The sequence below is a fragment of the Portunus trituberculatus genome, chromosome 18 (genome assembly GCF_017591435.1).
Source record: "Portunus trituberculatus isolate SZX2019 chromosome 18, ASM1759143v1, whole genome shotgun sequence".
NCBI classification, from domain to species: domain Eukaryota; kingdom Metazoa; phylum Arthropoda; class Malacostraca; order Decapoda; family Portunidae; genus Portunus; species Portunus trituberculatus.
Window position 1 is genome coordinate 24,520,986 of NC_059272.1, and position 15,000 is coordinate 24,535,985.

Here is a 15,000-nt window from a genome sequence, read left to right on the forward strand (position 1 = left end):
TGTGTGTGTGTGTGTGTGTCATTGTACAGAGGAAAATCAATAAAACCATCTTATTGTTTTCCTGGTCTTTTAAACAACAACAACAACAACAACAACAACAATAATAATAATAATAATAATAATAATAATAATAATAATAATAATAATAATAATAATAATAATAATAATAATAATAATAATAATAATAATAATAATAATAACAATAATAACAATAATAACAACAACAACAACAACAACAACAACAACAACAACAACAACAACAACAATAATAATAACTATTAATGATAATGAAAGTTGATAATAATGGTGACAACAACAACAACAACAACAACAATAACTTCACAGGTAGAACAAAACAACAACAGGTAAAGTAAACTCGCTCTCTCATCCCTCCTCTCTCGCATCGCCCCCTCACCTCCCTTCCCTCTGTTCCTGCTCTCCCTTCCCAACTCACCTCCTCTCTCCCATCTCTCCTCCTCCTTACCTAATCCCTCCCTCCCACTATCCCCACACCTACGTAACTCGTCAGTCACACCTTACTATACTCCACAGAAAACGGACCTTCACAGCGGAAACTCAAGTAATCAGCACGTATCACTGACGCCATTACCGTGATAGAGGAAGTGGAAATTGCTGCTGTTGCTGCTATTACTATGCAGTGGCGCCACCAGGGGGTGGCCTGGGGTGACCACGGCCACCCCTTCAAATCTGCTGGCCACCCCAGTGGCCAGTCACAAATATCGATTGCCAGTTTTATTTTTAACAGTGTTGCCAGCGCTTGAAAAATTTTCAAGATCTTGAAAAATTAACCCTAACCTTAGTAAGCTTGAAAGAAAAAGTCTAAATTCCCAAAATCTTGAAAAATCTACACCGACTGTATAAAAGTCGTATGAAATGTTAGAGAGAGAGAGAGAGAGAGAGAGAGAGAGAGAGAGAGTGGCGCTGTCTCAGCTGACGGCCTGACGCGTACAATACACGTGGTAATGTAACATCACATCAGTTGAGCAAACACCGTCTGTGCGTCGCCTTCAGTACGTTGTTCTGCTTTGCTTTGCTGGTAAATGTATTCTACTAAAAAGAAACTAAAGCGTTAATTAATCGTATTAATCTTTACTGATATATGTCCACCCTCTGGCATAGTGTATTATTCACTTAAAGACACTCATTATTTATGTCCCACGAGAAAATAGTAAAGCTGAGTGTGCCATTCGAGGTGTGGTGTTGAGGAAATTGAGTAATCTAGCTGATGAGAGGGGCAAAAAAATGCCTCAGTAGGTGGGGTCACTGGGGTGTACTTGTAAGTATAATGATTCTTACGGAGCTACGGTCAGCTATCATTAAATTGGAAACGCTATAGTGTCAGGGACATAAAGTGGACAGTACTTATAGGTTCACACACAAAAATAAATAAATAAATAGTGCATCTTATGTTTTTCTGGTGATATGATGTATTGAATTTGGTAAAATTGTTACTTTGTTCCCTGGTGGTGGCTCAAGGCATAATGTATGTATGTAAGTACTGTATACCTGGCATACAGTACTTACCGGAAACAGAAAACTTTCACTTTTTGTACTTTCTGCATTCTGCATTCACAGAGTACTACCTACAATAAAGATCTTTAATTTACCGTTTATTTGCAAGACTTATTTTCCGTTCTGTAATAAAGCAGTGATATATAAGTGTCCGATATAGAGAGTGTTTACTATTGTAATTTTGTGAGAAAGATGTAGTGTTTCCATTTGCCTCACAATACAACTGCAGCACTGAGGATCTACAATACGAAATCCCCCAGCTCAAGCGCATTCTTGAGTGGAAGCGAACTAGTAGTGAGGAAACACTAAAGAGTTTAATGGAGCTCACTGCCTTTCTGGAGCCATATAGGGAGGTATTCCATGAAATGTTTAAACTGTGCAAAATTGCACTTGCATTACCTGTGAGCACCTCATCGTGTGAACGCAGCTTTTCTGTGCTTAAGTTAATCAAAACAGCCTTGAGAAGTACCATGACTGGTGAGCGTTTAAGCAATTTGGGGGTGCTCAGAGTGGAATCAAGAAGGCTAAGGCCATAAATCTTGATGAGTTTGTGGATGCGTTTGCCAAAAACACAGCAACCGGCGAATAATGTTGTTCTGAAAATGCAACTGCAGCACTGAGGATCCGCAACAGGAGAATAAAGTTGTAATAATAGTACTAGTAAAATAAAGTTCCTGAAATTATGACTTTTAATTCTGGTGTGCCACCCCAAAATTTTAAGTGGCCCCCCCATGGCCACCCCTATGAAATTTTTCTGGAGGCGCCACTGTTACTATGATCATTTCAAGTATTGCAAGTAGCCCTAAATGGCACCTGCGAGGGAGGAAATGGGGAAATACAAGTTACCTGTACTAAGTAGTGTGTGTGTGTGTGTGTGTGTGTGTGTGTGTGTCAAGGAGGTAAGGAGATATTTCATCTACCTATTCGTTATTGTTAAACGAAGACTTTCTTTCATTTATATATATATATATATATATATATATATATATATATATATATATATATATATATATATATATAAGAAAATATGCATCATTATTCAATGTTGTATTGTTCAAGTAAGTTTCACAAGAATATAAGAAAATAAGGAGACTCCAAAGGCAAGGCAACTCACTCTTTGAATAACCAACTCTCTTTACATCACTTCCAGAAAAACATATATAGGGAAATAAGATATGCATAATTATTTGATCTTGTAGTGTTTAAGTAAGGTTCACAAGAATATATAAAAAAAGGAGACTTCAAAGACGATATTTACTTTCTTGAATAACCAATTCTACATCATATCCATATTCCCTTGTTCCTCTGCACTCTATAACTTCCATATCCTCCATTATCACATTTCTCCATTAGCCTTAACATCCCCCACCATCCCGCCACTGCACCCTCCATCTCTCCCTCCCTGTTCATCTCTCTACCCTCCTCCTCTTCCTCACTACACCACACCACCATCACCACCACCACATCCCTGACGAATTGTATACACGGAAGCGGACTTACTCGCGTCTCTCAAAGGAAAAAGCAGTGTCAAAGCATACTCTCCGGTTATCATTTTCACGTCAGGTAAACGCTAAATTACTCATGGAGGAAATCAGGCATTCAGCTTTTCACTAAACATATCTGGGGTTTGGTGACTGAGATCCATAAACACACTCGGCCAGTCACAAGATTTTATCAGTACCGAAGCACACACGGACATTCACAGGTAAATATGCACAAGTTTTAACGACGCCACCGTGCATAGACTTGTTCATTTTCTATATTACTCCATATATGACATTACGCCATTTATGTTATTTTTTTTTTCCTTTTTTAGGGGAAGTTTTGTGTTCCTTTCTTTTATTCATTTGTTTTTGTGGTCATTTTTAACGTGTATAGAGAAAGTTCACCGGTATCACTTCAATTTAACTCTTCTGAAGGATACAAGTTTGTTTTTCTTTTTCTTTTTCTTAGTATTAATGAAGTTTATTTTCTGAGATGTATTTACTTATTCATTTTGAGATGCTGTAGTGATGGAGGCCGGGGAAAAGAGTGAGAAAAGTGAAATGGTAGATGTAAAGAAAAATACATAAATCAAGGTCATGATAAAGAGAGGGATGGGGACGAAGGATAACACTAGAAAAAAAAAAAGGAAACTTAGATCGAAGGATGGAAATGATGAAATGAGGAAACAGGAAAATAATACTGAATAAATATATAATCGAAAAAAAAATGTATTGAAATAAAGGGAGGAAAAGAAATGTAATATAAGATGACAAAAAAATAAAATTAAAAATATTTACAAACATTAGAAAAGGTAAGGAATGTAAGAAAAAGAAGAGGACAAGAAAAGAAGGAAAACATTGCAAAATAACATGCAAAAGGCGAAGGAAAACAAACAGAAAATATATATATATAATATATATATATATATATATATATATATATATATATATATATATATATAGATTATCAGTAGGTTAGTGAAGGAAGGAAAACCTGATTAAATAAAGAAAAGAGAAATGCGAAAATGAGGAAAGAAACTTATGGAGTGAAAGCACGAGAGAGAGAGAGAGAGAGAGAGAGAGAGAGAGAGAGAGAGAGAGAGAGAGAGAGAGAGAGAGAGAGAGAGAGAGAGAGAGAGCGTTGCTAACCTTGTATGTGTATGAATATGACCCAAAATGAGGTCGGGAGGATCGAAGAAGTCAAGGGAGAAAGAAGTGGGAGGGAAAAAGGAAAAGGAGGAAGAGGAGGAGGTGGAGGTGGAAGAGAAGGAGGAGGAGGAGAAGGAGGAGGAGGAGGAGGAGGAGGAGGAGGAGGAGACGACGAAGAGGAAGAGGAGGAGGTTGGGGCATGAGAGTACATAAAGAATAGTTCCGATGAGGGCAGTCAGTGTTGCGCCCAGCCTTACACACACACACACTCACTACACGCACATACCTTGCCAGCTTGCCACCTTACAGTCACTCATCTTTAACACTCCACACGGATGAACACGACTCTGCTACTCTAACACACTCATCGCACTCTGTACCTCGCCCCGTTGCTCGTCTCCTGCCGCGCCGTTCACAAGTCCATCGTCATGCACTCTCGCAGTAAGTATGAATAGCAAGTGAAGCAGTAAATATGTACGAGTCGGTCAGTGTGCAAGCGTGTGATTAAGTTAGTGGGTGAGTGAGTAGGGTTGGTGACTGACTGGTTAAATGAGTCTGTTAGTTAAGTAATCAGTCAATCAGCCAGTCAGTCAGTCATTGAGTCAGTCAGTTCTTCATTTTAAATTGACAGATAAAGCCTGCTCACTGTTTACTTGTGATAAATTTGTGCGTAACATCTATTATTCTATGCTGAAGGAACACTATTGCTGTTTATTCATCCCCAGTAATAACAACACTACTCCTGGTGATGGCGGCGAGCGAGGTGACACTTACTGACAGTCTAGATAGCCTGGCAGTCTTCAAGGACAGGACTTCACAGCATGACAGCTTTCAAATCCTGGACGAGGAGATAAGATGGGACCACAACAATGACGTAATGCCGCGAAACGTTTGGGGCGTCGAGGAAGGTGAGGTGGCATCGAAGGGCCGGAACACCAATGACAATGACGTCCCGCCGAGCATATTCCTGGGAGGACTGACTGACCATAACAACGACAACGTGACCATCTCCTTCGGCCTGAACAACATGATGGACATGGGCGCCCTACTGACGGGGCTGCTGGTGGTGGCCCTCATAGTGACCGTCCTTGGGGTAGGCCTCGGGACAATCGGCGGAGTGATCCCAGCCTCGTGAGTTAAAGCGTTGCATGAAATATTGCATTGATGCCTTGTTATGTTTCTCTGCACTGTGCGTTCCTTCTTTCCACAGGTTAAGGGAAACGCTCACCTTTTCCGTTAGAGGGATTCATGACATGAGCTCTCGAGAGGAATTACTAACTAAGGAACAAACTAACAAACACGCTAACAACAAAGTAAATCACGAGTGAAATAATTCTATAAATAACTCAATGAAAAATTCTCTCTCTCTCTCTCTCTCTCTCTCTCTCTCTCTCTCTCTCTCTCTCTCTCTCTCTCTCTCTCTCTCGTTGCACTCTCTCTCTCTCTCTCTCTCTCTCTCTCTCTCTCTCTCTCTCTCTCTCTCTCTCTCTCTCTCTCTCTCCCCCAAACGTTGCACCTTTTCTCCCACTTCATTCTAAGCTTAACACGTGACCAGCTGTTTATATAGGCTAGTAAACTCACACACAACACAAGCCTCATAATACATAATATCAACCAAGGTATGTGGACGGCAATTGACAGATGGTGGTGAGTATTTCTAAGGGAGTAATAATGCATGAATCATTTGCTGCTAACACTTCTTTTACATCTCTCTCTTATGTCATGCTTGTGGTTTTGTACTGATAATTCAAAGGCACTCAGTAACGCCCACATGCTCTAGGCTTCTCCAACAGCAAAAGACAGTAAAGTTTAGCGTTCCTGGTTAATGCACGGTGGTCTATCATATTGTACAGAATGTTGAAGATAGAGAAGAAAATAACACTATAAGACAACTACCTCCATCCATCACAGTCGCGGTTCTTGAAGCTAATGTTCCTTGTTCCTGAGTCATGTTGTGCAAAGTGTTTCAGTTAAAAAGAAAAAAAAAGACAACTAACTTCATTTATCACCCATGGTTCTTGTAGGTCTTCGTGGATCTCATATATATAGTTAAACATCTCATTACTCTATCATTTTCTATTTCACTTATAAATATTAACTTCATTGAACTTTGTAACATCACTGGTTTGGGATAAGTCTTCGTGGTGTTAGTGAATCGTCTTCCTTGTGTTTTTCATCCACTGAGTATAGAGACACACTTAACACGTCAAAGAGAAGCGATGGAAATGTTTAACGTTAACATGGGCGTGAGATCCAGACTGCCAGGTGTGCTTTTCAACGGTGAGGAAAGATACTTCATTCCCTGACTATGTGATGTGAAGTCCAATCGTGCATTACTCACACTTCATTCTCTTTCCATATTGCCTCGGCTCATGGTGGTCAACTTTCATTCATTATTTTTTCTATGTTCTACTTCACTTCAGCCTATCTCTGTATATATTTGTACATTTAAATATGTATTGTAAACCATATATAGAAATTTTACTCTTCTATCTTCCTTTTAGTTAAAGACATCCTTGCTTCGTCTGTTTATCGTATACAATAATAATAACAACATCCTTCCCACTGCCTCCTGTATGTATGCATGTATATATGTATGTATGTACGTATGTATGTCTGTATATATCAATAGTCTTATTAGAAGTTATGTCTCACTGTTATAAATTTTGTATATACTAAATTAAATAACGAAAACTTTCTCCACTTTTTGTTCTGTCTATCTGTCTGCTGTCTATTCATTTAACTCTCTCTCTCTCTCTCTCTCTCTCTCTCTCTCTCTCTGCTGCTGCTGCTGCTGCTGCTGCTGCTCCTCCTCCTCCTCCTCCTCCTCCTCCTCCTCCTCCTCCTCCTCCTCCTCCTCCTCCTCCTCCTCCTCCTCCTCCTCCTCCTCCTCCTTCTCCATAGCTATTACTACGACAAGAAAGACAAAAACAGGACTTCTTTCCCTCCAACACTGCACTGCCTTACTACGGCTACTACGACACCTATGAGGACTCGTACGCCACCATCAGGAGACTGGAGGAGGCGCAGCAGAAGTATGAGTATGACTATGAGTGAGCGGCAATCGGTGACTTGAACATTTAGCGACTTACAACTGGTGACTTCCAAACTGGGACTTAAAAACGTGCAATTCCAAGCAGTGACCACAGCAAAAGCAACAAACGGAACAGATGGATAAGCATGACCGTGACAAACTACTGTTGAAATCTTTTGTGTGTGTGTGTGTGTGTGTGTGTGTGTGTGTGTGTGTGTGTGTGTGGAGAAAAGTTCCTTGTCATAACTTCCTATTGCTGGATTTCATACTTTTTGGGTAATCTAGGGTTAAAGAAAGAAATATAACGTGAAAGGAATAAATAAAAGAAAAAAAAAACATCTCAATAATACTTAGACGTTTATTCTTTGTTACTTTTTTTTTTATTCATTCGTCTAATCATACATAGTCTTAATTATACTTCATCAATAAAAGTATATCCATTTTGTACATTAGTTTACTTGTCTACCTATTTCTTTGCAGTATCTTTCTCGTAATTACCATCAATAATAGCTTTATTCATTTATTCATTTTTTTTTTCTGTTAATTCTGTACGCTGATTCATCTTTTTGTTCCGAGGGTTTGGTCACCGCTCGCTCTCCTCTTGATCATTGCAAGATACATAAATGATTGCATGACTCAGCTTGACTCGCTTGAAGGAAGAAAAAAATACACACAACGTTCAGTTCTATTCCTCAAAATATCTTCTATTTTCTTCCCTTCTTGTGCTGACACGCTTGCGTTCATGACAAAATTCCCTTGCTACTTTTCTTCCTCATTTCCCTCCTCACTCTCTTTCTTTTACTACTACTACTGCTTCATCTCTTCCTCCTTCTCCTCCTTCTCCACTTTGGCATCATGTCTCCTCCATCCATAAGCAGTAGGTGAAGGATACGGCCAGCCAGATAAGCAAGCATCTGAAGGTGGGTTACTGTGTGTCTTCCTTTGTATTCTTTGGCATTCCTCCTCCTACGCCTTCGCATCCATGTCTTCGTTCTTCTTCAGGTTTCCCCAGGTCTCCTCCGTCAGAATACAAGCAGCTGGAACTGTAGGAAGCGCCACCTCTGTCTTACCTTCTGCCTCCTCTCCTGTGTCGTCAGTACTACCTTCACGGGAAGAAATCCATTCCGCCTTGCCCGGTGAGCGAGGTAAGAAGAGGAGCGGGAGGAGAAGGAGCAGGTGGAGGAGCTAAATAAGGAGTAGAAGGGAGGACAGCGGGAGCAGCAAATAGTGTTCCATAAGACGGAGTGCGTCGGAGCAGCGCGATGGGGCAGGGGGGCCTCTGCGTTGGTGGTTGGGGTGGTAGGGGCAGTGTCGGCAGTCCCAGGCGGCGGCGTATCTTGGCTGGGGGAGGAGAGGGCGTCTGGAGGAGGTAAAGGGTGACATGAAAGCACGTATGGATCGGGAAATGTTTCACAGCAAGACGGACTGACTGGATGATGTAATATTTGATAGCAATACTACTTAAAATGTGTTGCAAGAAGATTGTATAACAGTAGTGGTAGTGGTAGTTGTTGTTATTGTTGCAGTAGTGATGGTGGTGGCGGTGATGGTGGTGTTGCTAGTGGTGGTGTTATGTACCCTCGGATCTCGACGGTGTAGAAGCAAACACATACCTCACTTTTTTTTTCTGCTTTGAGTTTTGTACTTTCCATTTTCATCATCTTAACTCCTTCAGTACCATGACACATTTCCATATTCATTCTGCTTGCTATTTTGTGATGTTATACAGCTTCAGAAACTCATGTGGGCGATTGAAATAGTGAAGACTGTGACCACTATAATCTTCTAACCTCCATAGACACTTCCTAATGTAAATCTCAAGGCAAAAATGTGCCACAGTACTGAAGGGATGAAAATAGTGAAGACTCTCCATAGACCGTTCCTAATGAAAATAAAATGGTCTAATAATATACAAATCTCGAGGTAAAAATGTGCCACAGTACTGAAGGGATTAAAACAGTGAAGACTATGACCATTAATCTTCTGACCTCCATAGACCGTTCCTAATGTAAATAAAATGGTCTAATCATACACAAATCTCAAGGTAAAAATGTGCCACAGTACTGAAGGGATTAAAAAGTACAGTACGTTCTCGAGCATTTACCATAGATCTGTGCTACTCTTAGCCTTAAATAAATGCACCACACATACAGCAAGAAGAAAGAAAACCCATTAACGAAACTACTAATGAGTATATATATGCACGTTACGGAACACTGCTTTGCCGTTATCTACTTACATTATATATTTACTTTTTTTTCCTTAATTTTCTGCTACATGAGCTTTCCTAATTAACAGACAATCATTGAGACAAGTTGCATTATTTCCTCCACTTTTTTGTGATGATTACTTGATAATAGGAGAGAGAGAGAGAGAGAGAGAGAGAGAGAGAGAGAGAGAGAGGTAACCACAGACGCATCACAATAATAACAATACCACCACAACCACAATCACAACCACCACCAGTGCCCGGCTACTAACCACCCACCACCTCTCGCGTGCCTGCCTTCCCTCTGCTCCTCACGTGACCAAACCAGCGGGACCTGACAGCCGTAATGGTAATTCTGAAACACCTCTGGCCCGCTCCCGCACTGCCCTCAAAAAGCTTTACTAGAAGTTCACGAATTTTTTATATTTTTTTTCTTTCAAGGTGCTAGTGACATACTGACAATATTTCTGCATTATCTACACGCGAAACGCTCTTGAAAACTCGCATGATCATCTCTGCTGTCTTTCAAAGTAATCGTGGCGATGGAGCAAAGCGTTTTTGAGTTCAGTGTTTGATTAATGGTAAAGATGGAGTCCTCACGCTACAAGCAGATAGAACAGAGGAATGAAATTGCCCATTTGTATGTATGGGAGAACACCTTGCTGAGCGCCACCACCACCCAAGGTTATAATCAAGGGATTTTCCTTTCGAGAGATTTTCTATTGTGTATTTTCACTTCGTTAAGCATGACTTCCCCAGCTAGCTTCTACCTCTGGCACCACAGAAACCACCACCACCTGACCGCATTTTTCTTCTCTCTGAGCCCCATACACACACAGTTTTAACTCACAGACAGAATGAAACCAGACTGAGCTGGTTTTTTCAGGAAAACTGGAGGGTGTAGGGGGTGCTTTGAACTGAGGGAAGGGCGGAAAGGATCGGATGAACTGAAGCACGTGTCTAAAAGCTGTCTGTCATCCCTCACGAACCGACGGCCAGTGTGAGCATGTAATGGGAAGGTTCACAATCCTCATGCAAGTATTTTATATAGTGATGCGAGGCTCAAAGACAGACAGCAACTTAATAGTAAAATTCTTTGTCTATCTATAAATAATTAAACCAGTCATCACTCTTAAAACATCGATCTAACAGTTTTGTGGGGAAATATTTCTTTCCCCTACGTAGCAGCCATTGCTTACACCATTTGCTTCGATCGTTTTTGTATATGCAGACACCATAGCTAGGCTGAAAAGCAGTTTCCAAATGTTGGGGAGGAAGATGTTGCCACGGTGCTGGCTGGTTGTTAACTGAGGTGAGACGGAAGGCACAAATGAATAAAGAAAACTGCAGGCCTGTCAGTTCACTCGGCCCGTCAGCTAAAAACAGTGAGAGATACGAAGTTTGCTAAAAATTAGGATTACGCAAGTGTGTGTGTGTGTGTGTGTGTGTGTGTGTGTGTGTGTGTGTGTGTGTGTGTGTGTGTGTGTGTGTGTGTGTGTGTGTGTGTGTGTGTGTGTGTGTGTGTGTGTGTGTGTGTGTGAGAGAGAGAGAGAGAGAGAGAGAGAGAGAGAGAGAGAGAGAGAGAGAGAGAGAGAGAGAGAGAGAGAGAGAGAGAGAGAGAGAGAGAGAGAGAGAGAGAGAGAGAGAGAGAGAGAGAGAGAGAGAGAGAGAGAGAGAGAGAGAGAGAAAAAAAAGACAGGCGTGCATGCAACACACACACACACACACACACACACACACACACACACACACACACACACACACACACACACGGGAGAAGGAAGGAAGGAAGGAAGAAATATTCGTTCACTTCATCACTCACTCATCCCTCCCTTCCTTACGTTCTCCGCCCTTCCTCTCCTCCCCTTCGGATGACATTCCTATAAGCAGGTAGCCGAAGTAGAGCATCAAGGCAGACACCATGAGCACGATGGTCACGCCGAAGAAGTCCAGCTGAGTGTTTTCGTTCAACATAAGGGAATTGCCTAACTGGTCCGGGTGGCTCTTGTGATCAGAATGTTGCCAGCCTTGTTGTTGTTGTTGTTGTTGTTGTTGTTGTTGTTGTTGCTGCTGCTGCTGTTGTTGTTGCTGCTCCTCCTCCTCCTCCTCCTCCTCCTCGTGTTGTTCCTGCTGCTTTCTTATCTCACTCTGGTGCTTGTGACTGAACGTTTTATTTTGTCCTGAGGGTTTGTTTTCTCTCAGTGCAGTCTCTTCTTGCTGCTGTTGTTGTTGTTGGTGGTGGTGGTGGTGGTGTTGGTGGTGGTGGTATTCATCTTTGTCTTCCTCCTCCTCCTCCTCCTCCTCATGTTGTTCCTGCTGCTTTACTGTCTCAATCTGGTGCTTGTGTGTGAGAGTTTTATTTTGTTCAGAGGGTTTGTGTTTTCTCAGTGCAGTCTCTTCTTGCTGTTGTTGTTGTTGGTGGTGTTGGTGGTGGTGTTGGTGATGGTCGAAGAACTGGTCTTGTTGTGGTTGGTGTTGTTGATGTAGATGGTGGTGATGGCGATGTCCTTCCGTCTCATTCTTCTTCCTTCCATCTTTCCCCTCCACCTTGTCACTGACCTTCTCCAATTCTTCTTCTTTCTTCCTGTCTTCCTTCACTCCATCGTTCAGTTCCACCCATTCTTCCTTTTTACCCTCTATATACTCCTCGTCCTTAGCCTTCAGCTGGACGGCCTGCACTTGAAGCGGCTCTACGCCCTTCAAAGCCTGGATATCCCCTCGAGCATGGCCGCCGCCCGCCAAGATCACTACAGTCACCACCAGCAACCACGGAGAAAAATCTCGCTGGAAGCAGCACCACACACTCAGTAACCGCCTCACCACCGCCGCTCGCTGCGACATCCTGCACGATACAGCCTCGCACTCAGCAAGCACCTTCACTGGAGACCTAAAAGCACTGGAGTTGCCGTTTTCTTCCCCGTACACTCATCCTGGGGAGGTGTCAGGTATGGCTTAAGTCTCCCGCTGCGATGAAGGCGACTCGAGGTGCTGGGAGTGAGTGACGAGAGCTGACTTGTCCCTTCCGCTGTGATGGTTCGTGTAGCGCTGACAGGAGGTGTGCGAGGCGGCGAGTCGTAGATGGTGATGCGGCAGTCCACAGCAGATGTCACGGCCGCAGCAGGAGAGGATGCATGTGAAGACGACAGAGGCAGGTGTTTTACTGGACCAGTCAGACACTTAACCTCCTTATGTACACTCTACACCCACACCCCCCTCCTCCTCCTCTATTCACCCATTACCGCATACCTGACAGTACGGTAATTATAGATGCACCACTCACTTAGCACAGACGAAGAGTGTTTTTTTTTTTTTTTGACGGGGAGGGAGGAAAGAAGAGAGGAAGGAAGAGAGGAAGAAAGGAAGGGATGGAAGGAGGGAGGGAAGAGGAAGCGGAGGTGGACGGTGGAGAGAGAGAGAGAGAGAGAGAGAGAGAGAGAGAGAGAGAGAGAGAGAGAGAGAGAGAGAGAGAGAGAGAGAGAGAGAGAGAGAGAGAGAGAGAGAGAGAGAGAGAGAGAGAGAGAGAGAGAGTGTGTGTGGGGGAGGGAGACTGGGATAAGTTAGCAAAACTGCATAACCATCAACTACGTAAGATTTTCTTTTTTATTCAATAAACTTTATTTTATATATATTCTATCTATTGTCATTTACTCATTCATTTAATTTTACATCTTATTCCATTTTATTTCATTTTGTTATCTTTAGTTGTCTCATTTTTATCATTTTCGTTTATTGCATTTTATCTTTATGTATTCTTTTGTATATTAATTTATTCGTTCACTTATCTATTTATCTATTTTATCTACATATCTTTTGTTACCAAATATGAAAAAAAATGCCATAAATCAATCAGCTAATGGGTACAGACAAAACTTAACTAACTACAATATAATGACGAAAATATACTAAGTCTTAACCTCACTCCTTTAACTTCAAATAGAGAGGGCGTTTTTTTTCCTCCTTATGAACCCCCCAATCTAAGGACACATGAGGGAGGAAGACCAGCGGAAGCAGAACGGTCAAAGCTCCCCTAGTTCCGCGGAGGGCAACAAACGGAGGACAAAAGAATACTTGTCCAGTAAGAGCACTTTCGACATGTCTTTATAACTCGTAAAGTATAAACAAAGAAAACCACTAAAATTTCAACTGCACTGTGATAATATTCCTAGGAGATTTCTCTAACTTGCCTTTATAATTGGAGGTTTGAGTTATGGCGTCGTAACATCTCAGTCATAATGTGCTTGCCTTTATAACTCGTAAACTGTGAAACGAAGGAAACCACTGAAATTCCAACTTCATTGTGGTAATATTCCTTAGAGCTTTTTCTAATTTGTCCTTATAATTGGTAATTTGGGTTAAGCGCCGTAATATCTTGGTCATATTGTGCTTGCCTTTATAACTTTTAAACTATAAACACAAAAAACAACTGGATTACACTGGTTGTTCTTGGGAGCACCTACTGGTCTTCATTACCCATAAATCAAGCAACGCACTACTAAAACTCAGAAGGCAAGCCTAGTGGGAAGCAATTAAAAAGTACTTCTAACTCAAACAAAGGTAGGGAATGTCAGAACTTTTGTTACAGATTACTGCCTCTTGTTCCCCGCTGCTGGCGCCATGCCATCCTACTACACTTCATCATTACTGCGCCATCACAGTCTTTCACCACCGTTTGTTGAAATCACCAAGTTATTACCACCACCATCATCTGTCTCGGCCCGTCACACTAACCACCACCACCACTGCATATGGACAGAAGACAAGAAAATAAGAAGACAGGACGAGTTTAGTTGATCACCACGGTGCGCTACTCGTTTCCTTCCGTCAAAACAGCTTAAGGAATTTGAAACTTAAACCCGTATTCTTAATGTTTTCTTGAGTTCACCTCGACTATTTTGAACAAGGTGTAGTGGTGGTTGTTGAGGTTTCCAAGACTATTGTCATGATTGAAGTGATACTTCAACAAATGTTCTACACTGTCAACTGAGAGAGAATAAAAAAAAACATTCATGAGAAACTAAATAATCTCCTTCGTAGTCCTTGGCAATAGCTATGATAAAAGATGGAAGTGTTTCAGAATACAGGCTTTAACATCATCACCACTGTATATGATAAGAAAGTGAGAAGATGAGGAGGCCAGTTAACCTACAGTGCTCCTGTCCAATGCAGTTCTTCTTTATTATACAGTCATTAGAACTCTAGGTGATAGCTCTGCCAAAGTATACGTCAGCTGGAAGACTTTATTCAGTGTGTGCACAGAAAAATACTTCACGAGAGGGAAATGTACTGTACAAAATCGCGTTCAAAATGATACTGTAATTTTGGCAAGCTGTAAGTCATGCAATTTCCTGTATTTTGACTTCAATATTCTCTCTCTCTCTCTCTCTCTCTCTCTCTCTGTGTGTGTGTGTGTGTGTGTGTGTGTGTGTGTGTGTGTGTGTGTGTGTGTGTGTGTGTGTGTGTGTGTGTGTGTGTGTGTGTGTGTGTGTGTGTGTGTGTGTGTGTGTGTGTGTGTGTGTGTGTGTGTGTGTGTGTGTGTGTGTGTGTGTGTGTGTGTGTGTGTGTGTGTGTGTGTGTGTGTGTGTGTGTGTGTG

The 15,000-nt window shown here is 41.8% G+C and overlaps 4 protein-coding genes across 5 annotated transcripts in view; 2 read left to right on the forward strand and 2 right to left on the reverse strand.

Annotated features, from left to right (window-relative positions):
• Positions 1-5, forward strand: part of LOC123505826 — a 6,323-nt gene extending 6,318 nt beyond the window's left edge. The window contains exon 3 of the mRNA XM_045257554.1: positions 1-5. This exon is cut by the window's left edge and continues 2,166 nt beyond it. The gene's annotated coding sequence lies outside the window, so the exon portion shown is untranslated.
• LOC123505821 (glutamate receptor ionotropic, delta-2-like) overlaps positions 1-15,000 on the reverse strand; it is a 110,925-nt gene that overhangs the window by 74,835 nt on the left and 21,090 nt on the right. The gene's annotated exons all lie outside the window — the stretch shown is intronic.
• LOC123505829 lies at positions 4,403-7,916 on the forward strand. The gene is made up of 3 exons (XM_045257557.1): positions 4,403-4,607; positions 4,892-5,297; positions 7,071-7,916. The coding sequence occupies exons 1-3, from the start codon at positions 4,595-4,597 to the stop codon at positions 7,240-7,242; spliced, it is 591 nt and encodes a 196-aa protein (XP_045113492.1). The 5' UTR covers positions 4,403-4,594; the 3' UTR covers positions 7,243-7,916.
• On the reverse strand, positions 7,584-12,549 carry LOC123505824 (sex-determining region Y protein-like). Of its 2 annotated transcripts, none has more exons than XM_045257552.1 (2): positions 11,251-12,549; positions 7,584-8,541 (listed from the first exon to the last, which is right to left on the reverse strand). In XM_045257552.1, exons 1-2 carry the CDS (start codon positions 12,248-12,250, stop codon positions 8,306-8,308), a joined length of 1,236 nt encoding a protein of 411 aa, XP_045113487.1. In that variant the 5' UTR covers positions 12,251-12,549; the 3' UTR covers positions 7,584-8,305. The 2 variants fall into 2 exon arrangements, with proteins under 2 accessions (XP_045113487.1, XP_045113486.1); XM_045257551.1 differs by having other exon boundaries at positions 7,584-8,560.

Excerpts from the sequence above, each read along its gene's own strand:
- LOC123505829 (XM_045257557.1), top strand. Across the intron at positions 5,298-7,070 it reads GGCGGAGTGATCCCAGCCTC|CTATTACTACGACAAGAAAG; the intron begins GTGAGTTAAAGC and ends CCTTCTCCATAG.
- LOC123505824 (XM_045257551.1), bottom strand. The coding sequence starts at position 12,250 with ATGTCGCAGCGAGCGGCGGTGGTGAGGCGGTTACTGAGTGTGTGGTGC. Across the intron at positions 8,561-11,250 it reads GGAGAGGAAGGGCGGAGAAC|ACGCCCTCTCCTCCCCCAGC; the intron begins GTAAGGAAGGGA and ends TACCTCCTCCAG.